General features: G+C 39.1%; 1 protein-coding gene across 1 annotated transcript; it reads left to right on the top strand.

Moving 5' to 3' along the window:
* Positions 1 to 8,825: 8,825 nt before the first annotated feature.
* On the top strand, positions 8,826 to 12,866 carry LOC110873540 (LRR receptor-like serine/threonine-protein kinase). Its single transcript, XM_022122479.2, has 2 exons — positions 8,826 to 11,753; positions 11,990 to 12,866. The coding sequence occupies exons 1-2, from the start codon at positions 8,954 to 8,956 to the stop codon at positions 12,445 to 12,447; spliced, it is 3,258 nt and encodes a 1,085-aa protein (XP_021978171.1). The 5' UTR covers positions 8,826 to 8,953; the 3' UTR covers positions 12,448 to 12,866.
* The last annotated feature ends 6,327 nt before the right edge of the window (positions 12,867 to 19,193 follow it).

The following is a 19,193-nucleotide window of genomic DNA, read 5'->3' as shown; positions in this document are numbered from 1 at the left end:
GTTGAAGGCAAAGGAGCGATAGCTGCTGAAATTGACGGAACAACGATTATTGTGACAGAGCAGGTTATCAGGGAGGTGTTGCAGTTTAATGATCAAGAAGCGGATCCAATCGAGCTTGCTGCTGGGGTAATTGAAGCTATCTTGCCACGTCTAAGCTATGAAGGGAGATTTCCGCCCCTGGTCAAGAAGTTTGTTCATCCATATTGGCGCTTATTATTGCACACGTTCCTATTGTGCATGACTGAGAACCGAGGAGGAACTGATCAACTAAACACAACACAAACGGCTGCATTGATCTGCGTAATTACAAATGAGCCGTTCAATTATTCGCGATATGTCTTAGAAGCAATGAAGAGGAATGCTATCGGGCTAAGAAAGGATAAGTTTCTGATGTATCCTAGGTTTGTACAAATGATTCTGAATACTCGATATCCAGAATTGAAGAGATCGGGCAACACACTGGAATTAAAGCCCATGGGTCCTTCTTGTTTTGGAGCACTTACAACAAAGAAAGGAACAGAAAAGAAGTTTGAAGGTTTGATTGCTTTGGAGAAGTTCGGTCAGTTTGCTGAGACTGAAGAAGTTGCTGTGAATCCAGTCAGGGCACTAGCCGTACCAGCACGTGCTATAGTAGCTGAAGAACATGACATCCAGCAAAGAGATGAAAACGAGCCTGAGCCAGAGCGTATCACCATCAACTCTGACGATGAAGGTGTTGAGATTACGTGTGATTCTGATGATGATAACATAGAGCTTCCTCCTGAAGCTAATGCTGAAACCGTTTCTACTGTTACTCCGGTGATTTCTGCTGAGAACTTGGCTCTGTTGTTGAAGAAAGTGACTGACACGATGGGTAATCCTCCTACTAATCTGTCAGTGTCTACTGAAGAGCCTGAAGAAAGCCCAAGGGATTCTGATGATATTCCGCTAAAAAGGAAAAGACGGGATCCTAGACCCGGAATGTTTATCGAACGAAGCAAAGATCAATCCGTAACTGTTGCTGATGATGCTGAAGGTTTATATAAGTTTGATTTCGAAACAAATGTTGATGACACCACCACTACTACAGATAGTTTCTTTGAGTCTGATGCTGGAATTCAAGGTGATGATACAGTTATGGCAAATGTTGAAGTTCAACATGAAGCTGTGCCTAATGTTGAAGTTCAAGCTGAAGCTGTATCTAATGTTGAGACTCATACTGAAGCTAGGCCCTCTGAAGCTGTTGGTGCTGGATCTTCCGGTACCATTCATGAAGAACCGGGCAGTTCTAGTGGTAAACGACCTGTTGAACCACTCAGAATGCCTTTCGACAGTGATTCAAGCGATGATGATGAGTTCATAAGTATGAGGGAAATGAAGAAGCGTTTAGTTGTGCTCGAACAAGATTCCATACATAAAGATGCTAAGATCATACAGCTTGAAGACATTATTGTGAAGAAGGATCAACAAATTGAACAACTACAGGGAGATGTTGGTCTGTTATTCAATATTGTTTATGATCTGCGAGGCAAACTTGAGAAGAAGTTTGGTCAAGAGTTTTCTGATCCCACCGATGTAGAGAACAGAAAGAAAGCTTTCGAGAAGGATAACGCTGAAAAAGCTGCTGCTATGGAAAAGTACTTTGAACGGGTTACTGATCCAGAAGCAGAAAAGGCGAAAGCTGAAAGGTTGAAGAAGAAGAGAGAGTTTGTAATTCTGAAAAACAAGAATGCTAATCCTGACGATGAAGATGCGCATGCTACACATCATTTGATGGATGTGGGTGAAACTCTCTATGACAAGAAAGGGAATAGATCTGGTGTAGTTAGCTGGGGGTATGATCACGACCGTAAACGATGGTGGATTAAGAGGAAGGTTGGACCAGTCGAATGGTACAAGCGATCAGGGCAATTTCAGTCATTCACTAAGGTTGATTTGACAGACCTGGTAAATAAACCTTACGTGGATGATAAGCCTAATGGTCCTGGTTATATGTTCTTCGAGAGATTGAAAAGGGAAGTGGCAAAAGGCTTTCCTTCGATGCGTACAGCAGATACCACAGTTAAACCAGCAAAAGGGATCAGGGATCCATACACCAACAAGCGGATGAAGATAGTACACTGGCCCGCTACTGATAAAGAAAAGACTATTCCGTTGGTAAGGAAGATTCCGAAAGGGGCGTTGAAGACGATGCACTTCTGGGCATATAATGAAAGACTTGGTCAAGCTGTGATCGTTTGTGATGGAGATGAAAGTTACTGTCTGGTGGATCAGATTGATTTATTGAATCTTGCACCTGAAGATCTTGCAGTACTGGCAAGCAACCAAATCCGAGCCACCGAAAAATATGAAGAAATTGCTAAAGGGTGGACGTCTGCTGTAGCCTCTGTGATGCATATTCACAGGAAGGGATTTGGTGGATACAAGGATAATATGAGTGGTGGTCATCAAGGAAGCTGAAGCAAGAAGAACTTGTATGCATAAACCTAGGGGGAGATTGTTGGAACCTAAAGGTTTATTCATGCAAGTTAACAATATATAGGGATTGATCTTGTAATTAGTTTAATTATGTTTTGGGTTAATCTTATGTGGGTTGGGCTTGTAAGTGTGTCGCATGGGCTTGAGTAGTTTCGGCCCTTATGTAGTGTATTTAAACACCCTTAATCAATAGATTAAGGGTTGTTGATACCGAATAGAAGCAGGGGGCGACACATAGCAAGGAACCGAGTTCCTACCGATCTTGTATCAGTCATCTTCAAGTTGAATGCAAGTTTGGTTTGTTTTGTTATTCATTGTGTTTTATTCGATCTATATATATTGTTTCTTGAATCATCTTTGTGTTTGGTTTCCGCACTCTCACAAAGTTAGATTGATATCATTGTGATCCTCACGGGTTTTACAAAAGCTCAAGAAATTAGCATTAATTACTGATTTGATTTGTAACAAATAGTCATCAAGATTTTTTTTTATTTTTTAATTTAACTTTAAATTTTATCATGAAAACAATGTTGGATGAACTCTTATCTCATTGGAATTTAACGATTAAGTAAAATGGTAATTCCATTGTAATTCTAGTTTTTATTTGATAATTTCAATCTACCAGTAATTAACACCATCAATAATAAAAATGTGAGCAGTGGATGTTTTTTAGGAAAACCAATGATGGTCAATATTAGTGGATGTCAACAATAAAAATGTGAGCATTGACTATTTTTTAACTATCAGTGGATATCCAACAGTGATTGAAACACTGATGTTTAGTCAGTCAGTGGTCAACATGAAGATTGAAGAAACAGAGGTTGTCTTTCAGCAGTGGATAACATTTAACAATCAGATGTTTGAACCAAAACAGTGGTTGTAACAGACTTTTAAGGATTAATGAAAACTATCATTTTTAATTATTTTGAGGATGTTTGACCTTAAACAGATATTTGACCTTCTATATCAGTTGTTTGGAGTTAAACAAATATTTGACCTTAAACATCTGTTTGGACATAAACATATGTTTGCGCTTAAACAAATGTTTGACCTTAAAAAGAAGTTGGCCCATAAACATCTGTTTGCAAAAAAAGACCAATTTCAAGAATACTATACTCAAACAATCAAAATGAGGAGCTTAATAATCATCCAAGTGTACTTCATTTTTATTTAGTAGTATAAAGATCAAACCACTGTTCAATTTATAGTACAGATCAGTTAGCATGCTGGGGTGATGTGATAAATACTGTTACATATAAACATCTCAGTGATATGACATCTAACAATCTAACAGAGTATAAAACATTGATGTGATAAATACTGTTACATATAAACACTGTTAACATAAACAAAGGTAAAATATCTGCTGTTGATGCTGAACCACTGTTGTTGTTGGGCAGTGGTTCATCTTTGAGTTTGTATAAGGTTTGCCTTGAGAGATAAACTACAGCGAACCACTGCTACACTAAACACTGTTACATAAGAAACACTGATACATAAATACTAAAGTTGAATCTGCTGTAGATGCTGAACCACTGCTGCTACTGAGCAATGGTTTTCCTTTTGTTGATCAGGCTTTAGGTACATAAGTGCTTGTCTTTAACAGGGCTTTGTCTTCAACAGTGGATAGGCCTCATCAGTGTTTAAGTCCATCAGTCTTTATAAGGAGTAGTGGTTAATTATAACAGTCCTTAGCATGATCAGCTGTTATAACCACTCCATAACCCTTTGAGAGGAAGCAAGTGTCCGTCTATTCAATTGAGAGGAGTCATTCCATTACATCCCTGTTGAAAAACAGAATCCATAAATTTAGGGAAAATGGATTTGAAAGATGATAAACCAACAGTGGAGGATCTCATTCTACAGCTCCAATAAATTCAGGGGTATACTCAAATAATGGTTCCTAGATGTTTGAAGAACGACAAAGACAGAAAAATGTCCACAATGCTGCTTCTTTGAACATTTTTCAGTTTTCAAACATCTAGGAAGCATTATTTGAAAATAACCCTGAATTTATCAAAGCTGTAGAATGAGATCTTCAACTATTGAGTTATCATCTTTCAACCCCATTTTCCCTAAATTTATCAATTTTGTTTTTCAGACCTCCCAAAGCCACCTTACCAGCTCCAAAGAGATCGAGACAGCTTGAAGCATAACCTAGACTTGCTATAATTCCACCAGTTCAGTATTTAATCCCAATATACCAACTCAATACAAATAATAAATATTTGGTGTGCTACAACTGTAAATAACTCAGGAAACAGATTTGAAACCATAAATATGGATTATAGAGATCTATGAATGAAACATAGGTGAATAAAACAACAAAACAGATTGTGAAAAAAAAAACTACAAACATATAAAAATCAATCTACTGGTAATCTCATGGTACACCAATGCAAGCATCTGAATAAACAATAATAAATCAAAGACAATTTACCAATACTTACCGAAACCATAACTGGTCACATTTATGTGCGGCTCTTAACTACATTCTGTAGAATATGTACATCTAACAAATAATCAAAGAACAAAGAAACAAATAATCAGAGATGAGATACATAAGTGCTTGTCTCTAACAGGGATTTGTCTTCAACAGTGGATAGGCCTCATCAGTCTTTAAGTCCACCAGTCTTTATAAGGAGCAGTGGTTAGTTATAACAGTCCTTAGTATGATCAGCTGTTATAACCACTCCATAACCCTTTGAGAGGAAGCAACGGTCGGTCTATTTAATTGAGAGGAATAATTGCATTACATCCCTGTTGAAAAATAGAATTGATAAATTTAGGGAAAGTGAGGTTGAAAGATGATAACCCAACAGTGGAGGATCTCATTCTACAGCTTCGATAAATTAAGGGTATTCTCATATAATGGTTCCTGGATGCTTCCAAAGAATCAGCACTCTGGACATCTGTTGTTCTTCAAACATCTATTATCTATTATCTATTCTATCTATTATATATAATAAATGAAAGTTATTTGGTCCACGTGGCCCAAATAACTTTCATTTATTATATATAATAGAATGAATAGATAATAGATAATAGATGTTTGAAGACAACAGATGTCCAAAGTGCCGCTTCATTGGAAGCATCTAGGAAGAATTATATGAGAATACCCTTAATTTATCGAAGCTGTAGAATGAGATCTCCACTATTGGGTTATCATCTTTCAACCCCACTTTCCCTAAATTTATCAATTCTATTTTTCAACAGGGATGTAATGCAATTATTTCCTTATTTAAGATACCTTCAACTGCATCTTCTGATAAATCAACATTCATTTCACTCAAATGATAACTTCAACTGCATCTTCAATCCTGAACTATCTAAAGAAATGGATGAAATCATCCAAAAATTCCCAAAATAAAACTAATTAAACCATCCAATATTCTTGAGTACGCACCATTAATGTGATGACTAATATAAAATCAAACCCTAAAAGCATACAAATCATAATGAAATATCAAAGAAACAAACCAAAAAACTTGTTGGGCGATTAAAATTAAAAGGATATCATACGCAATATTCAGGTAATTAGAATGACCATTTTTACCTTACTTGACAACAATAGCAAACAACATCAAACAACAATAGCAAGTGACCAATCAATCAACCTCAAAATCATATAGAAGCCTAAAAATAAAATGAAAATTAGATAAATGAACATCAAAACTGAACAGGAAACCTGACCAAAAATTAACCAAACACCTGATGTTGAATCCACTGTAGATGCGAATCACTGCTGTTACAAACAGATAATACCTCGGGAACTGGAAATTTAAAAGGATCGGCTTCAAAGGCTTCAACAATCGGAAGATTCAAATCTCAAGCAAATGAAACCCCAATTTCAAAAAGAATAATCGGTGAACATTTTAAGAGTTAATTACACGTGGCCCAAATCACTTTCATTTATTATATATAATAGATTACTAAATAGCCGTGAAATATGAATGGATTATTTTAAGAGTTAATTACACGTGGCCCATTAAAAGTAGCCGTTGGCTAGCCGTTGGGCTAGCCGTTGGGGTAGCCGTTGGGGGCTACTTTTTAAATTTTTTTTTTCCTTTATAAATACTTACCACATTTAACATTTTTCTCACACAATATCAAACACATAAAACACAATATTACCATGAGTTCTTCAAGTTATACTGAATCGTCATCATCATCTGACGATGGTGCGGAAATATTTCTACAAACGATCGCGGCGGTGGTGAAAGCTATCGTGGAAGACAAAGACGATGAGGAAGAGACTCAACAACCTAAACGGAGGAGAAGGTACATCGCTCGTGAACGGCACACCGCTAACGATTTGTTGGTAAGCGATTACTTCTCAGCGGAACCTAAGTATGATGAAAAAATGTTTAGGCGTCGTTTTCGTATGAGTAGAAGCTTATTTTTAAGAATATCTAGAGATCTTGAGGAGAAATATGATTATTTCCAACAAAAACCCGATGTAACCGGGCAATTAGGATTTAGTACGTGGCAAAAGGTCACGGCCGCACTTAGGCAGTTAGCGTACGACAATAGTTCGGACATTATGGATGACTATTTAAAAATGTCTGCACGTGTAGCTAGACAAACTCTTCACAACTTTTGCTCGTGTATTCTAGAACTTTATAAGAAAAGATATTTAAGAAAGCCCTCCTTCAGTGACATGCAACAAATATTGGAACATCACGCTGATTATCATGGGCTACCCGGGATGCTAGGTAGTTTAGATTGTATGAAATGGCCCTGGGAACTTTGTCCTACCCAATGGCAAGGCGCTCACACTAGTGGATTTCACGGGGTGCCAGCCATCATGCTTGAAGCGGTTGCGTCCCAAGATCTTTGGATATGGCATGCGTTCTTCGGTATGCCAGGTTCACATAATGATATTACCATCATAAACCACTCGCCTCTTTTCAATGATCGGGTAAATGGCATAGGACCCAAAGGAACTTTCTTTGTAAACGGGATTGAGTACATGTACGGGTACTACCTAGTTGATGGGATTTACCCAGAGTGGGGGGTTTTCGTAAAATCGTTCACAAGACACGGTACCTCAGATCCAAAGAGATTAAAGTTTAACAGCATCCAGATGGCTGCACGTAAAGACGTTGAGCGAGCATTCGGTGTTTTGAAGAAAAGGTGGCGAATATTGGCTATGCCTTGTCGACTATGGGACAAGGATCAGATTGGAAACGTGATGTACACATGTATCATTCTTCACAACATGATTTTGGAGGATGAAGGTAGAGCGGTCGTTACCTACTATGATGACGATGACCCCCAACCAGGTAACGTAACAGACGAAGATAAAGCGGCAAATGAATTTTTAATAAAGTCAAGGGATATACTTCAGAACCTTCGAGCTGATTTGGTGGAACATGTTTCAACGATTGCTGGGTTCGAAACCGAGGAAGACGACGAAGAATGACTGTCTTTTATTTTGATAATTATTATGTATGTTTATGTATTTTTTTTAAAAAGAAAATATGTATGTTTATTTTTTATGTAATTATAAATATAAATATATATTAAAAATAATTGTTGATGTGGCATAGCCACCCGCCCAGCCACGCCCAACCCAAGCCCCAACCATACCCCTTGAAAACTTGGCTTTGGGTTGGGAATATTCAAGATACACGTGTCACCAAATGCCCAACCCAAGCCCCAACCCAAGCCCCACCATACCCCATGGTCTTAAATCAAATCTTGTACACCAATGCTTGTCATCTCATAGAGGTCATAGGATAGAGCGAAAAAGTCTTGCAATCCATATGACTTTGTTAATAGTAAATTAGTCATTTATTTGTCAGTCAACCACATCATACCGGTATATGATTTAGCCCTCACACAATCCATATGACCATTTCCGTCGTTTCATTCAATCCAAATGACCATCATACGGCTCGTTTGACTATTTTTTGTTGTATGATACATCAATAGTTAATATCTGATACGTATAATCCAGTGATAAGTGTGCTTCCCAAAAATATTTACGTTCAAACTAGTTACATGTCTGTAAGATTCTTCTACAAACAAGTTAGAAATGTTTGTTCAACACTTAGCTAATGCTAGTGGGTGTGGAGGTGGTCCATCACTTGGTGATAAACTAACACGTAAGCGGTCATGTCACCAGGGGGTCATCACCTCACCCAAGTGATGTGCCTGAGGTGTGAGAGATGACCCCCCCCCCCCCTAATATTCACATCACAACGGTCAAACACACAACCCCGTCTCCTTCGGCTAATGAAACCGACGTGTTGAGCCCCTAGGAGACAGTGTTGACAGGGCATCACGACCCGGTGACGCACCCCACACCCACCAGGCTAAACAAGTGAGTGAAACTCAAAAGATATATATAAAAACAAAAGTGTGATTGGATCCAGATCCCTTCATCTACAATTCTTGCATAAACAAAACCATGGGGTTTCCCCCTCAACAATCCCCATAAAACACATCTTATTCTCTTCTTCTTCTTCTCTTCTATCTTACACCACCAGCAATGCCTGCAACTTTATCATCAAACCCTAATATATTCATTATCCTCATCACCATCTTCTTCTTCATAAACCCTTGTCACTCCATTGACTCACAAGGTCAAGCTCTATTACAATGGAAAACCACCCTAAACACCTCCACAAATGCATTACAATCATGGAACCCATCAGACCCAACCCCATGCAACTGGGTTGGAATCCAATGCAATTCCAATTCAAAAGTTGTTAGTATTATTCTAAAGTTTGTTGATATACAAGGCTCATTACCTTCAAATCTACACTCTCTCAACTCCTTGAGTGTTTTAACAATCTCGTCGACAAATCTCTCCGGACAAATCCCGAAGGAGTTCGGAGAGTATCGCGAGCTTACGGTGATCGACGTTTCTGACAACTCGATCACCGGAGAGATTCCGCCAGAGATTTGTCAGCTGGCAAATCTCGAGACGTTCGTGGTTAACACGAACTATCTCCAAGGCGGAATCCCGGATAGTATAGGGAATCTTTCCAATCTTAGAAACTTGTTGTTGTTTGATAATCAGTTGAGTGGTGAGATTCCAAAAAGTATTGGAAACTTGAAAAATCTTCAAGTGTTTAGAGCTGGCGGGAACAAGAATTTAAAAGGAAAATTACCAGATGAAATTGGGAATTGCAGTAATCTAATAATGTTAGGCCTGGCAGAAACCAGCATTTCCGGCGCAATTCCGACAAAAATCGGGAACCTAAAAAAGGTCCAGACAATAGCGCTATACACATCGATACTGTCTGGACCGGTTCCCGAGGAAATCGGGAACTGTACGGAGTTAAGGAATCTTTACCTGTACCAAAACTCGATTTCCGGGTCAATCCCGAGGTCCATCGGAGAGCTTCGAAAGCTCGAAAACTTGTTGTTATGGCAGAACAATTTAGTCGGGACGATACCCGTCGAGCTCGGGTGGTTACCCGAGCTTATGACGATAGATTTATCCGAAAATTCGTTAACCGGAAACATTCCGGCGAGTTTCGGAGCTCTTTCGAAGCTTCAAGAGCTTCAGTTATCGGTTAACAAATTGTCCGGTGAGATTCCGATCACTATAACAAACTGTGTTTCATTGACTCATTTAGAAGTTGATAACAATCAACTCACCGGAGAAATTCCGGCAACCATCGGAAAACTACAGAGTATGACTCTGTTTTTCGCCTGGCAGAATAATATTTCCGGCTACATTCCGGCGAGTTTATCTGAGTGTGAGAATCTTCAAGCTTTGGATCTTTCGTTTAATAATTTGATCGGAACAATTCCGACACAAATACTTTCACTCAAAAATCTTACGAAATTACTGTTGATTTCGAATGATTTGACCGGTTTTATCCCGCCGGAGATCGGAAACTGTACGAATTTGTATCGGTTTCGGGTCAACGGTAACAGAATTTCCGGTACTGTTCCATCAGAAATTGGGTATTTGAAGAATTTGAATTTTGTTGATATGAGTAACAATAAACTGGTGGGAATGATCCCGAATTCCATATCCGGGTGTGTGAATCTTGAGTTTCTTGATCTGCATTCCAATGGTTTGAATGGTGTGGTTCCGGATTCGCTTCCTCGGAGGTTACAGTTTCTTGACTTGTCGGATAATCGGCTTTCGGGTTTCTTGAGTTCGGGTATTGGGTTGTTAACCGAGTTAACGAAGTTGAATTTGGGGAAGAATCGGATTTCGGGGGGGATACCGTCGGAGATTGGTGATTGTAGGAGGCTGCAGTTGTTGGATCTCGGAGATAATGGGTTCTCCGGTGAGATACCGAAGCGGTTGGGGCAAATGCCGTCGCTTGAGATCGCGTTAAACCTTAGTTGTAACGGGTTCACCGGAGAAATCCCGCAGGAGTTTATCGGGTTGAGCAAGTTAGCGAGTCTCGATTTGTCTAGGAATAAGTTTACCGGCGAGTTAAATGTACTTTCGGGGCTTCAAAACCTTGTTTCGCTTAACGTGTCGTATAACGAGTTCACCGGAGAGGTACCGAACACTCCGTTTTTTCGAAGCCTCCCGAGTTCGAATCTAGCTGGAAACCGAGCTCTTTACATTTCGGGTTCGGTTGTTACTCCGGCTGATAAAATGAGTTCCACGGGTCGTGCCAGGTCATCAGCCAAAGTGGCGATGTCGATCCTAGTCAGCATTAGCGTGGTACTCGTCCTACTTGGCATTTACACGTTGGTCCGAATGCGAATAGCGAAAAAGGAAATGTTAAACGAAAAATGGGAGATTACATTTTATCAAAAGATGGAAGTTTATGTTGACGAAATCGTTCACGGGTTAACTTCCGCGAACGTGATCGGTACCGGAAGCTCGGGGGTCGTGTATAGAGTAACGACTTCGAGTGGGGAAACTTTGGCGGTTAAGAAGATGTGGTCACCAGACGAATCTGGCCCGTTTAGGTCTGAAATCGAGACGCTGGGTTCGATCAGACACAAGAACATTGTTCGGTTGTTAGGGTGGGGTTCGAACCCGACGGTTAAACTTTTGTTTTATGATTATTATCCTAACGGAAGTTTGAGTTCGTTACTCCATGATTCGGGGAAATGCGGAGTCGAATGGGAGACTAGGTACGAGGTTGTACTAGGCGTGGCTCACGCGCTTGCGTATCTACACCACGATTGTGTGCCTCCGATTTTACATGGGGACGTGAAAGCGATGAATGTGTTGTTGGGCCCAAACCTACAACCTTTTCTTGGTGATTTCGGGCTCGCTAGACTCGTTACCAAAGAACAAAACGGCGTGTTGTCGCAAAGCCAGAGACCGCAGTTAGCCGGTTCTTATGGATATATGGCACCCGGTAACGTTCTCTTGATTTTTTTAACTAACTATACGTTCAAATAGAAAAAAAACAAGCTAAAAAGTGTTTGCGGGTTAACTCAATCCGACCAGATCCACACAAAAAAAAATATATATATATATATATATATTATTTTTTGACATGTTGTCCAACATGCCAGATCAACAAACTAACCACATGTAGATGTTTTAATTACTATTTGCTAATTGGATGTTTGTTTTCGTGTTTGTTTTCAGAACATGGCTCGTTACAACGTATTAGCGAAAAGAGTGATGTGTATAGTTTTGGTGTGGTGCTATTGGAAGTACTCACTGGAAGACATCCACTAGATCCAACTTTGCCAGGTGGTGCACACTTGGTTCAATGGGTTCAGGACCACTTGCAAGCTAAGAAGGACCCAATTGACATTCTTGATCCCAAGCTTAGAGGAAGAGCCGACCCGCAAATGCACGAAATGCTTCAAACACTAGCCGTTTCGTTTCTTTGTGTAAGCCAACGGCCCAATGACCGTCCGATCATGAACGACGTGGTGGCAATGCTCGAGGAGATCCACCATGAGGATTCTACAAATTCAGACACCGGTTTAAAAGGGAAATTATCGGTCAATCCCCCGTCCCCGACTCCCACTAGAAAAATGGTTTTACAAGGCTCTTCAAATTGCTCATATGCTTTCTCAGATGAATCTGTCAAGTGAAGAATTTTTTTAAATTTCTATGTTAATTGAGTAAAAAAATATCCAACTTTAGTCCAACTTTTGTTTCGAATAACCAACATAATTCACGCCAAAAAAAAAAAAAAAAAAAAAAAAAAACGATATATCACTCGTGACAACTATGTTTTACTCGTTACCAGGCCAGATTTCCTTAAATCGGATTCATAATTGTCAAATTACCTTAAATCAAATCTTTTGAAGCTTAACATTGGTTAACTTCAAACAAAAATTGGACAAAAGTTGGTTACTTTTTTATGCAACTAGCCATTTGTATTATGTTATTATTATTATTTTTTTTTTTTTGTAACAAGATAATGTAGTGTAATGTAGTAGTGTTGTACTAAATTTAGAAAAATATATGTACAAATTATATTACTAGTTAATGAGGTTGTAAAGTAGGATATTAAAAGTGTGACTGGGAATGAAGTGAGATGGACCCAAATGTCTTTATCTTTGGGTACTAAACAAGTGTATGTAGAGTAGGGTGGAGAGATATAGTTGGTTTGATTTGGATGTATATGATTAGAAGTTATTGCAAAATAATATAGTTTCTAATCTATATGTTCATCCACATCCAGTTAACCTTCTAAGTATTTCAATGTCTTATGTACAATTCTACAATATATGACGCGCAATGTAGAAAAAAAGTGAGAGAATAGATACGCGCTTAGTTTTTAGGTATGTAAAGAGGGTCTTTATATATGACGCTATTATTATTAGCGGGTTCAACCAATAATTTAATATTTTGCTTAAATAACTGAAATCACGTAGATAAGATAATGTATAACTAACGGAATTTTCTCGGTTCACTTTGTAAAGTGGAATAAAATCATATAAATTTTGAGGGTATTAAAATCGGGCCGGGCCTAATGACATGAGAGGGGAGCCCCTCCTCAACTTTGGTAAAAAAAAAACATTTTTCTTCCAAAAATATGTGTACTTGTGTAATTTTTTTAGTAGTCATTCAACAAGTTTCAATTTTGCTAGGATTTAATGTGTTTTGTTATTTGACCCGTTTGATCTAACACGTTTTCAGCCCCTAAAGACGAAAATCCGTAGATCCGCCTTTGGAATATATCATATGCATTAATGAAAAAAGGTGGTTGTATATAAACATATAAAGCCTCTACTATAGCCTATTTGGCACAGGAGATATAAGTCATAAAGAGAGATTGGGTGTCATCTTAATGGCATTTAAAAAGATGAAGCCCAATGTATAGGGTAGGCAAAATTCAATAACAAGAAAACCAGGCGTTAAATAAAGCTTTAATTGAATTTATAGATTGAAGGTTCCACAAGAAAAAAAGTAATGGTTTGAAAAAAAAAAAAATAGAATACGACCCATATATTAATTTGTGTCAAAAACATAAACTCTATCTAAGTTGGTCAAACAGACTAACACGTGAAAACGGGTTGCCTATTTGTAAATGAGTTACAATTAAGTGGTAAACACGTTGAGAGGTTGTAATAAGTTGTAAATAGTCGTAAACATGTTGCCGTAAAAACCAAATATTTTTCAAATCTAAAACTTAAATGTGCTGGTGGGCTGACTCGTTTATTCACATCCCAACCGCACACGGCTCATTTATTAACATATGTCAGACGGGTCAACCTATTTACGACATGAACATGCCCTAAGAGATATATGAGCCCAAAAATTCTTTTTCTCATTTCTCTTGTTTTGCCCTTTAATAATTTCAGTCATGTATTATTTCAAAATATCGTTTTATAATCTCTGAATTTATATTACTAACTATATAATATATATTCTTTATTCAACCTGTGTAATACATGACTTATTAAAATAGTGGCAAGAACAATGGTGATAGATTACTAGATACCATCCCCTGCTATCGCGATTGGTTGGTCAATGTTTGCAGTAACATAGTATAAAAAGAAGAAAAATGAAAATTGCATATCATAGATATGTCTTTATAAAAGAACATTTTATCTCGTTATAATATTGTATGACACATCTAATGTGTGCGTTGTGTTAAGAGAGAGACAATATACTCATGCGGCTATTGTAGACGCGTGTGTTTTTTACAAGAGGAGATAATGTGTGAACATTCATCCTCCCTTCGTTCCAAAATTTATGCCCCCCTTGAGATGCAACATTGCAACTGCAACTTTAAGTTCCCTTATGATATCGGATATTGAAGGACGTTTATTGTGATCTCTAGACATTTATATGCAATCGACAAGAACTTAGACAAAGAAGTTGGTGATATTTGATCTTGTAGACAATCCAAGAGAATTGTATGTATTCTTTTTTCCTCGTTCCAGTAGCTTTGCGCCAACTTTGATATAAGTGGATAATCGTCCTTATAGTTTCCGGTACAAAGCCTTCCACACAACACCTTAAACAACACTACTCCAAACGAGTAGACGTCAACTTGTTTAGTCAAGACCCCTGTTTCCGCATCACGTGGATCAAAGTACCCAAATGTCCCTACAGGCGAAGAGACATGAAATGAGAACTCTTTGCTAGCAGGTATGATGCTTGAAAGACCAAAATTTGAAATTTTGGTATTCCAATATGTATCCAACAATATGTTAGAGCTTTTGATATCACGATGTAACACTATATGTCCACGAGAACTATGAAGACGCTTGAGCATATTGTTAAGGCGCACGGTCAATCCAGGAGAGATTTGTTGGGTTGTGGAGGATTTGACTAGTAGGGGTGTTCTTTGTTACACTCCTTCTGCATCTAGCAGGGGTGTTATGTGTTACACTCCTTTTGCAGCTAGCAGGAGTATTCTCTGTTTATGTAGTAAAGTCAACAACCCTAATTGTAACCCCTATATATACTTCTTATTCATGTCTGTAACTGGTGAGCACCTAATAAAGAAGAGAACTAGTTCTGGGAGTGGATGTAGGTCAGATTAGACCGAACCACTATAAATCTTGTGTTCTTGTTCTTGTGATTTAGAGTGTGTGAGTGTGTGTGTGCTTGGTGCAGATTGTTCTATTGTTTGTGTGAATCGTGTTTCTGGTCCTAACAACTGGTATCAGAGCTCAGGATCTTGATTGATTCACACGAACTAGGTAAGAGTGAAGAAGAAGAACACTTACCTGTTGAAGAACAAGCCGTGGTCTCGGGTTTCAGTCACAGTCGCAGGCATAGCGTCTAGGGTTTCTGAACCAGCCGCCGCTAGCACAGCCGCCACCGCCGTCAGTTCCTAACTCCGATTAGGGCTCCGATTTGAAGACATCTTCTGCAGATTGCGACTAGGGTTTCGATAACCCAGTAGCCGTCGCCTCCTAGGGTTACGAAATTGAAGACCATCCTTGCTGAATATCGCATCTAGGGTTCCAAAAATCAAAGATTGGGGCTTTGATTTTGCACCTTGGTCACATGATTTTGGGAAGTTTGTGGGAGCAGTTCGTAGGAAGAAGAAAGAACTAGGCGTTCTTTTTTTCTTTGTTTCTTTAAGAGAAAATCAGCTTTCTCTTATTTGCAAAAAGGCCCCTCAACTTTGACCAAAGAGATAAGTACTGAGATACAAGTGCTAAACCGTCTGTTTAAGATCAAAGAAACTTGAATCAGGTGTTTTCTATTTCTATTTGTTTCAGTGTTGGTTTTCTATTTGCTTCGATTTCAGTTTCGTTTTAGTCGTGCTTGTGTTATCATGGCAGAAGACGGGAAGGTGCAAATCGAAAAGTTTGACGGAATGAAGTTTGGTTGGTGGAAGATGCAGATTGAAGCATTACTTTGTCAGAAGGACTTAGATCTAGTGCTCGAGGATGAAAGGCCAGAAAAAATGCCACAAGCAGATTGGGATAGCATGGATAAGAAAGCCAGAGCAGTGATAACGCTTTCTCTATCGGAGAATGTTGCATTCAATATCCAGAAGGAGACTCAGCTAGAGGAATGATGGCAGCACTATCTAATATGTATGAGAAGCCTTCTGCAGCGAACAAGGTTTATCTTATTCGAGAGCTTGTGAATACTAGGATGAGGGAAGGTGATTCAGTTACAGCGCACATCAATAACTTAAACTCGATATTGTCTCGGTTGGTGTCTGTGAACATCAAGTTTGATGATGAGGTTCAAGCCCTATTGTTATTGTCCTCATTACCCGATAGTTGGTCCGGAACCGTAACTGCTGTTACGAGCTCTTCAGATACGAGCAACTTTACGTTTGTGAAGATGCGGGATCTTATTCTGGGCGAAGACGTCAGAAGAAGAAATTCAGGTGGATCATCGGGTGATTTAATGCATGTTGGCAGAGGAAGGAAGAATAACAGATGTAGTGGCAGCAAGAACAGAAAGAGGAGTCAGTCTAGGGCTCGAAATAATATGACCTGTTGGAACTTTAAAGAGGTTGGACATTTCAGGAATCAATGTCCAAACGACAAGAAAGAAGTTAATGCTGCAGTAGACCACTCAGATGATGAAGTTTTGATCTGTAATGTGGAGAGCAGTGTGGATTCCTGGGTTATGGATTCGGGTGCTTCATTTCATGCTACCCACAGCAGTGAAGCACTACAGAATCTTAAAATTGGGGATTTTGGTAAGGTACGACTTGCAAATGATGAAGTCCTAGATGTCACAAGCATGGGTGATATTGACTTAGTTACTTCAGTCGGATCTACTTGGACTTTGAGAGACGTGAGAGTCATTCCAGGCTTGAAGAAAATGCTTATTTCAGTCGGGCAGCTGGATGATCAGGGTCACGAGGTTAAGTTCGGTAGTGGACAGTGGAAGGTAATTAAGGGAAATTTAGTAGTTGCACGTGGCAAGAAGAGGGGCTCATTGTACATGGTCAGTGTACCGCCTGAGGGAGAGATTCTCCCAGTTCAGAAGAAGACCAAGATCGGGTTCACAGAATCTCGTGGGCAGAAGAAGGTTTGCTTTGCAGATGGCAAACCCAGAGTCATAGGTCAGATTCAGGTTGAACGTGCTAGAAAAGGTTCAGTAAAACCAGTCATTGGCATTCGTGGCAGTGGGAGCACGGGTCGTGCTTCAGTCAGAGTTACCAGACGACAGTGGGTTAAGAGAACCAGTATTCTAGCTGACAAAGTCTCTCCAGTTGATTATCTGCTTTATTCGGAGAGTGTTTGTTCTCAGGATGTTCCAGGATCGGGCAGTTTGTGTCAGTGGGAGCCGATAGGGACAGAGAACGAGTCACGAGTAGTGACTGATGAGTTGAAGCTCAGTGGGAGCTTCAATGGGCCTTTAGGTTAACCGATGAGAAGGCCGCCCACAACTAGTGAAGATGAAATGTTTACAGAGGTACTTATGAATATGAAGTTGCATGGAGTGCAGTTTGAAGTTGTCAAAGCCTCCAAGTGGGAGATTGTTGGGTTGTAGAGGATTTGACTAGTAGGGGTGTTCTTTGTTACACTCCTTCTGCATCTAGCAGGGGTGTTATGTGTTACACTCCTTTTGCAGCTAGCAGGAGTATTCTCTGTTTATGTAGTAAAGTCAACAACCCTAATTGTAACCCCTATATATACTTCTTATCCATGTCTGTAACTGGTGAGCACCTAATAAAGAAGAGAACTAGTTGTGGGAGTGGATGTAGGTCAGATTAGACCGAACCACTATAAATCTTGTGTTCTTGTTCTTGTGATTTAGAGTGTGTGAGTGTGTGTGCTTGGTGCAGATTGTTCTATTGTTTGTGTGAATCGTGTTTCTGGTCCTAACAAGATTAGGGCTACTAAAGTCTACGTGATGGCCTTTGTTAGGCAAATACTCATACACAAGGATCTTCTCATTTACCTCGTTACAAAAGCCCAAGAGAGAGACAATATACACTCATGCGTATAATGAGAAACCACGTTGATCTCTTGCCAAAACTCTGTGGTTCCTTGTCCGCATCTTGGATCCAACCTTTTGAAAGACGCCGTAACACAATGACCAAAGTGAATGAGTTCTCCTTTGTAAACTTTGCCAAACCCATCTTGACCAATGTAGTTACGCTCATCAAAGTTGTTGGTGGCCAATTTTATATCATTGATCGGAATTCTGAGGTTGTCAAACTCTTTGGTTAGAGACATACAAGAATTTGATACAATTATAATGGTAGAGGTCGAACTCACGGTCTCTTTTTTATAGGATTTAAGTTAAATCTTAAGCCAAACAATTAGTAACAGTTTTTGATTATTAAAGATTGAAATCGAACCATTGGAACTGAAACTGGATCGTTACTAACGGTGTGGGCTTTTGATAGCCTGAGATTGAGAAAACACAGAGAGAAAGAGAGGGAAACCCAATTCAAGCATAAGTTGTTAGCTTGAGGGTTGTTTGTCTTTTATTAACCGCTAATAACAAACTAACTATTACAAAGTACAACTTTAGTCCCTCTAATATTATTCTATTACAATAATAGTCCTTAGACTATTAAATCTATTCTATTATGTAACAATACCCCCTCCTTATCAATATTTTTGTCCTCAAAAAGTAAAATCAGGGAACCTAGTTTGCATATCTTCCAAAAATTCCCAGGAGGCTTCAGTCACAGGCAGCCCTTCCCAATGAACCAAAATCTTCATAGCTGCTTTGTTTCCTCTCTTAACCACTTGTCTATCCATGCTCTAGGCTGCAAAAACAAATCTTGGACCTTGTGGTAAATCAGCAGTAGGTGTAATTGATCCATGGGCCTTCTTGAGTAAAGACACATGAAAAGTATGGTGAATTTGAGCAGTATCCGGCAGGTCCAACTTGTAGGCTACCTTGCCAATTCTTTGAAGGATCAGGAATGGCCCAAAATACTTAG

Source organism: Helianthus annuus, chromosome 8 (assembly GCF_002127325.2).
Source record: "Helianthus annuus cultivar XRQ/B chromosome 8, HanXRQr2.0-SUNRISE, whole genome shotgun sequence".
Lineage (NCBI taxonomy): Eukaryota > Viridiplantae > Streptophyta > Magnoliopsida > Asterales > Asteraceae > Helianthus > Helianthus annuus.
The sequence above is the reverse complement of the archived record's forward strand: the minus strand, read 5'-3'. Positions and strand labels throughout refer to the sequence as shown.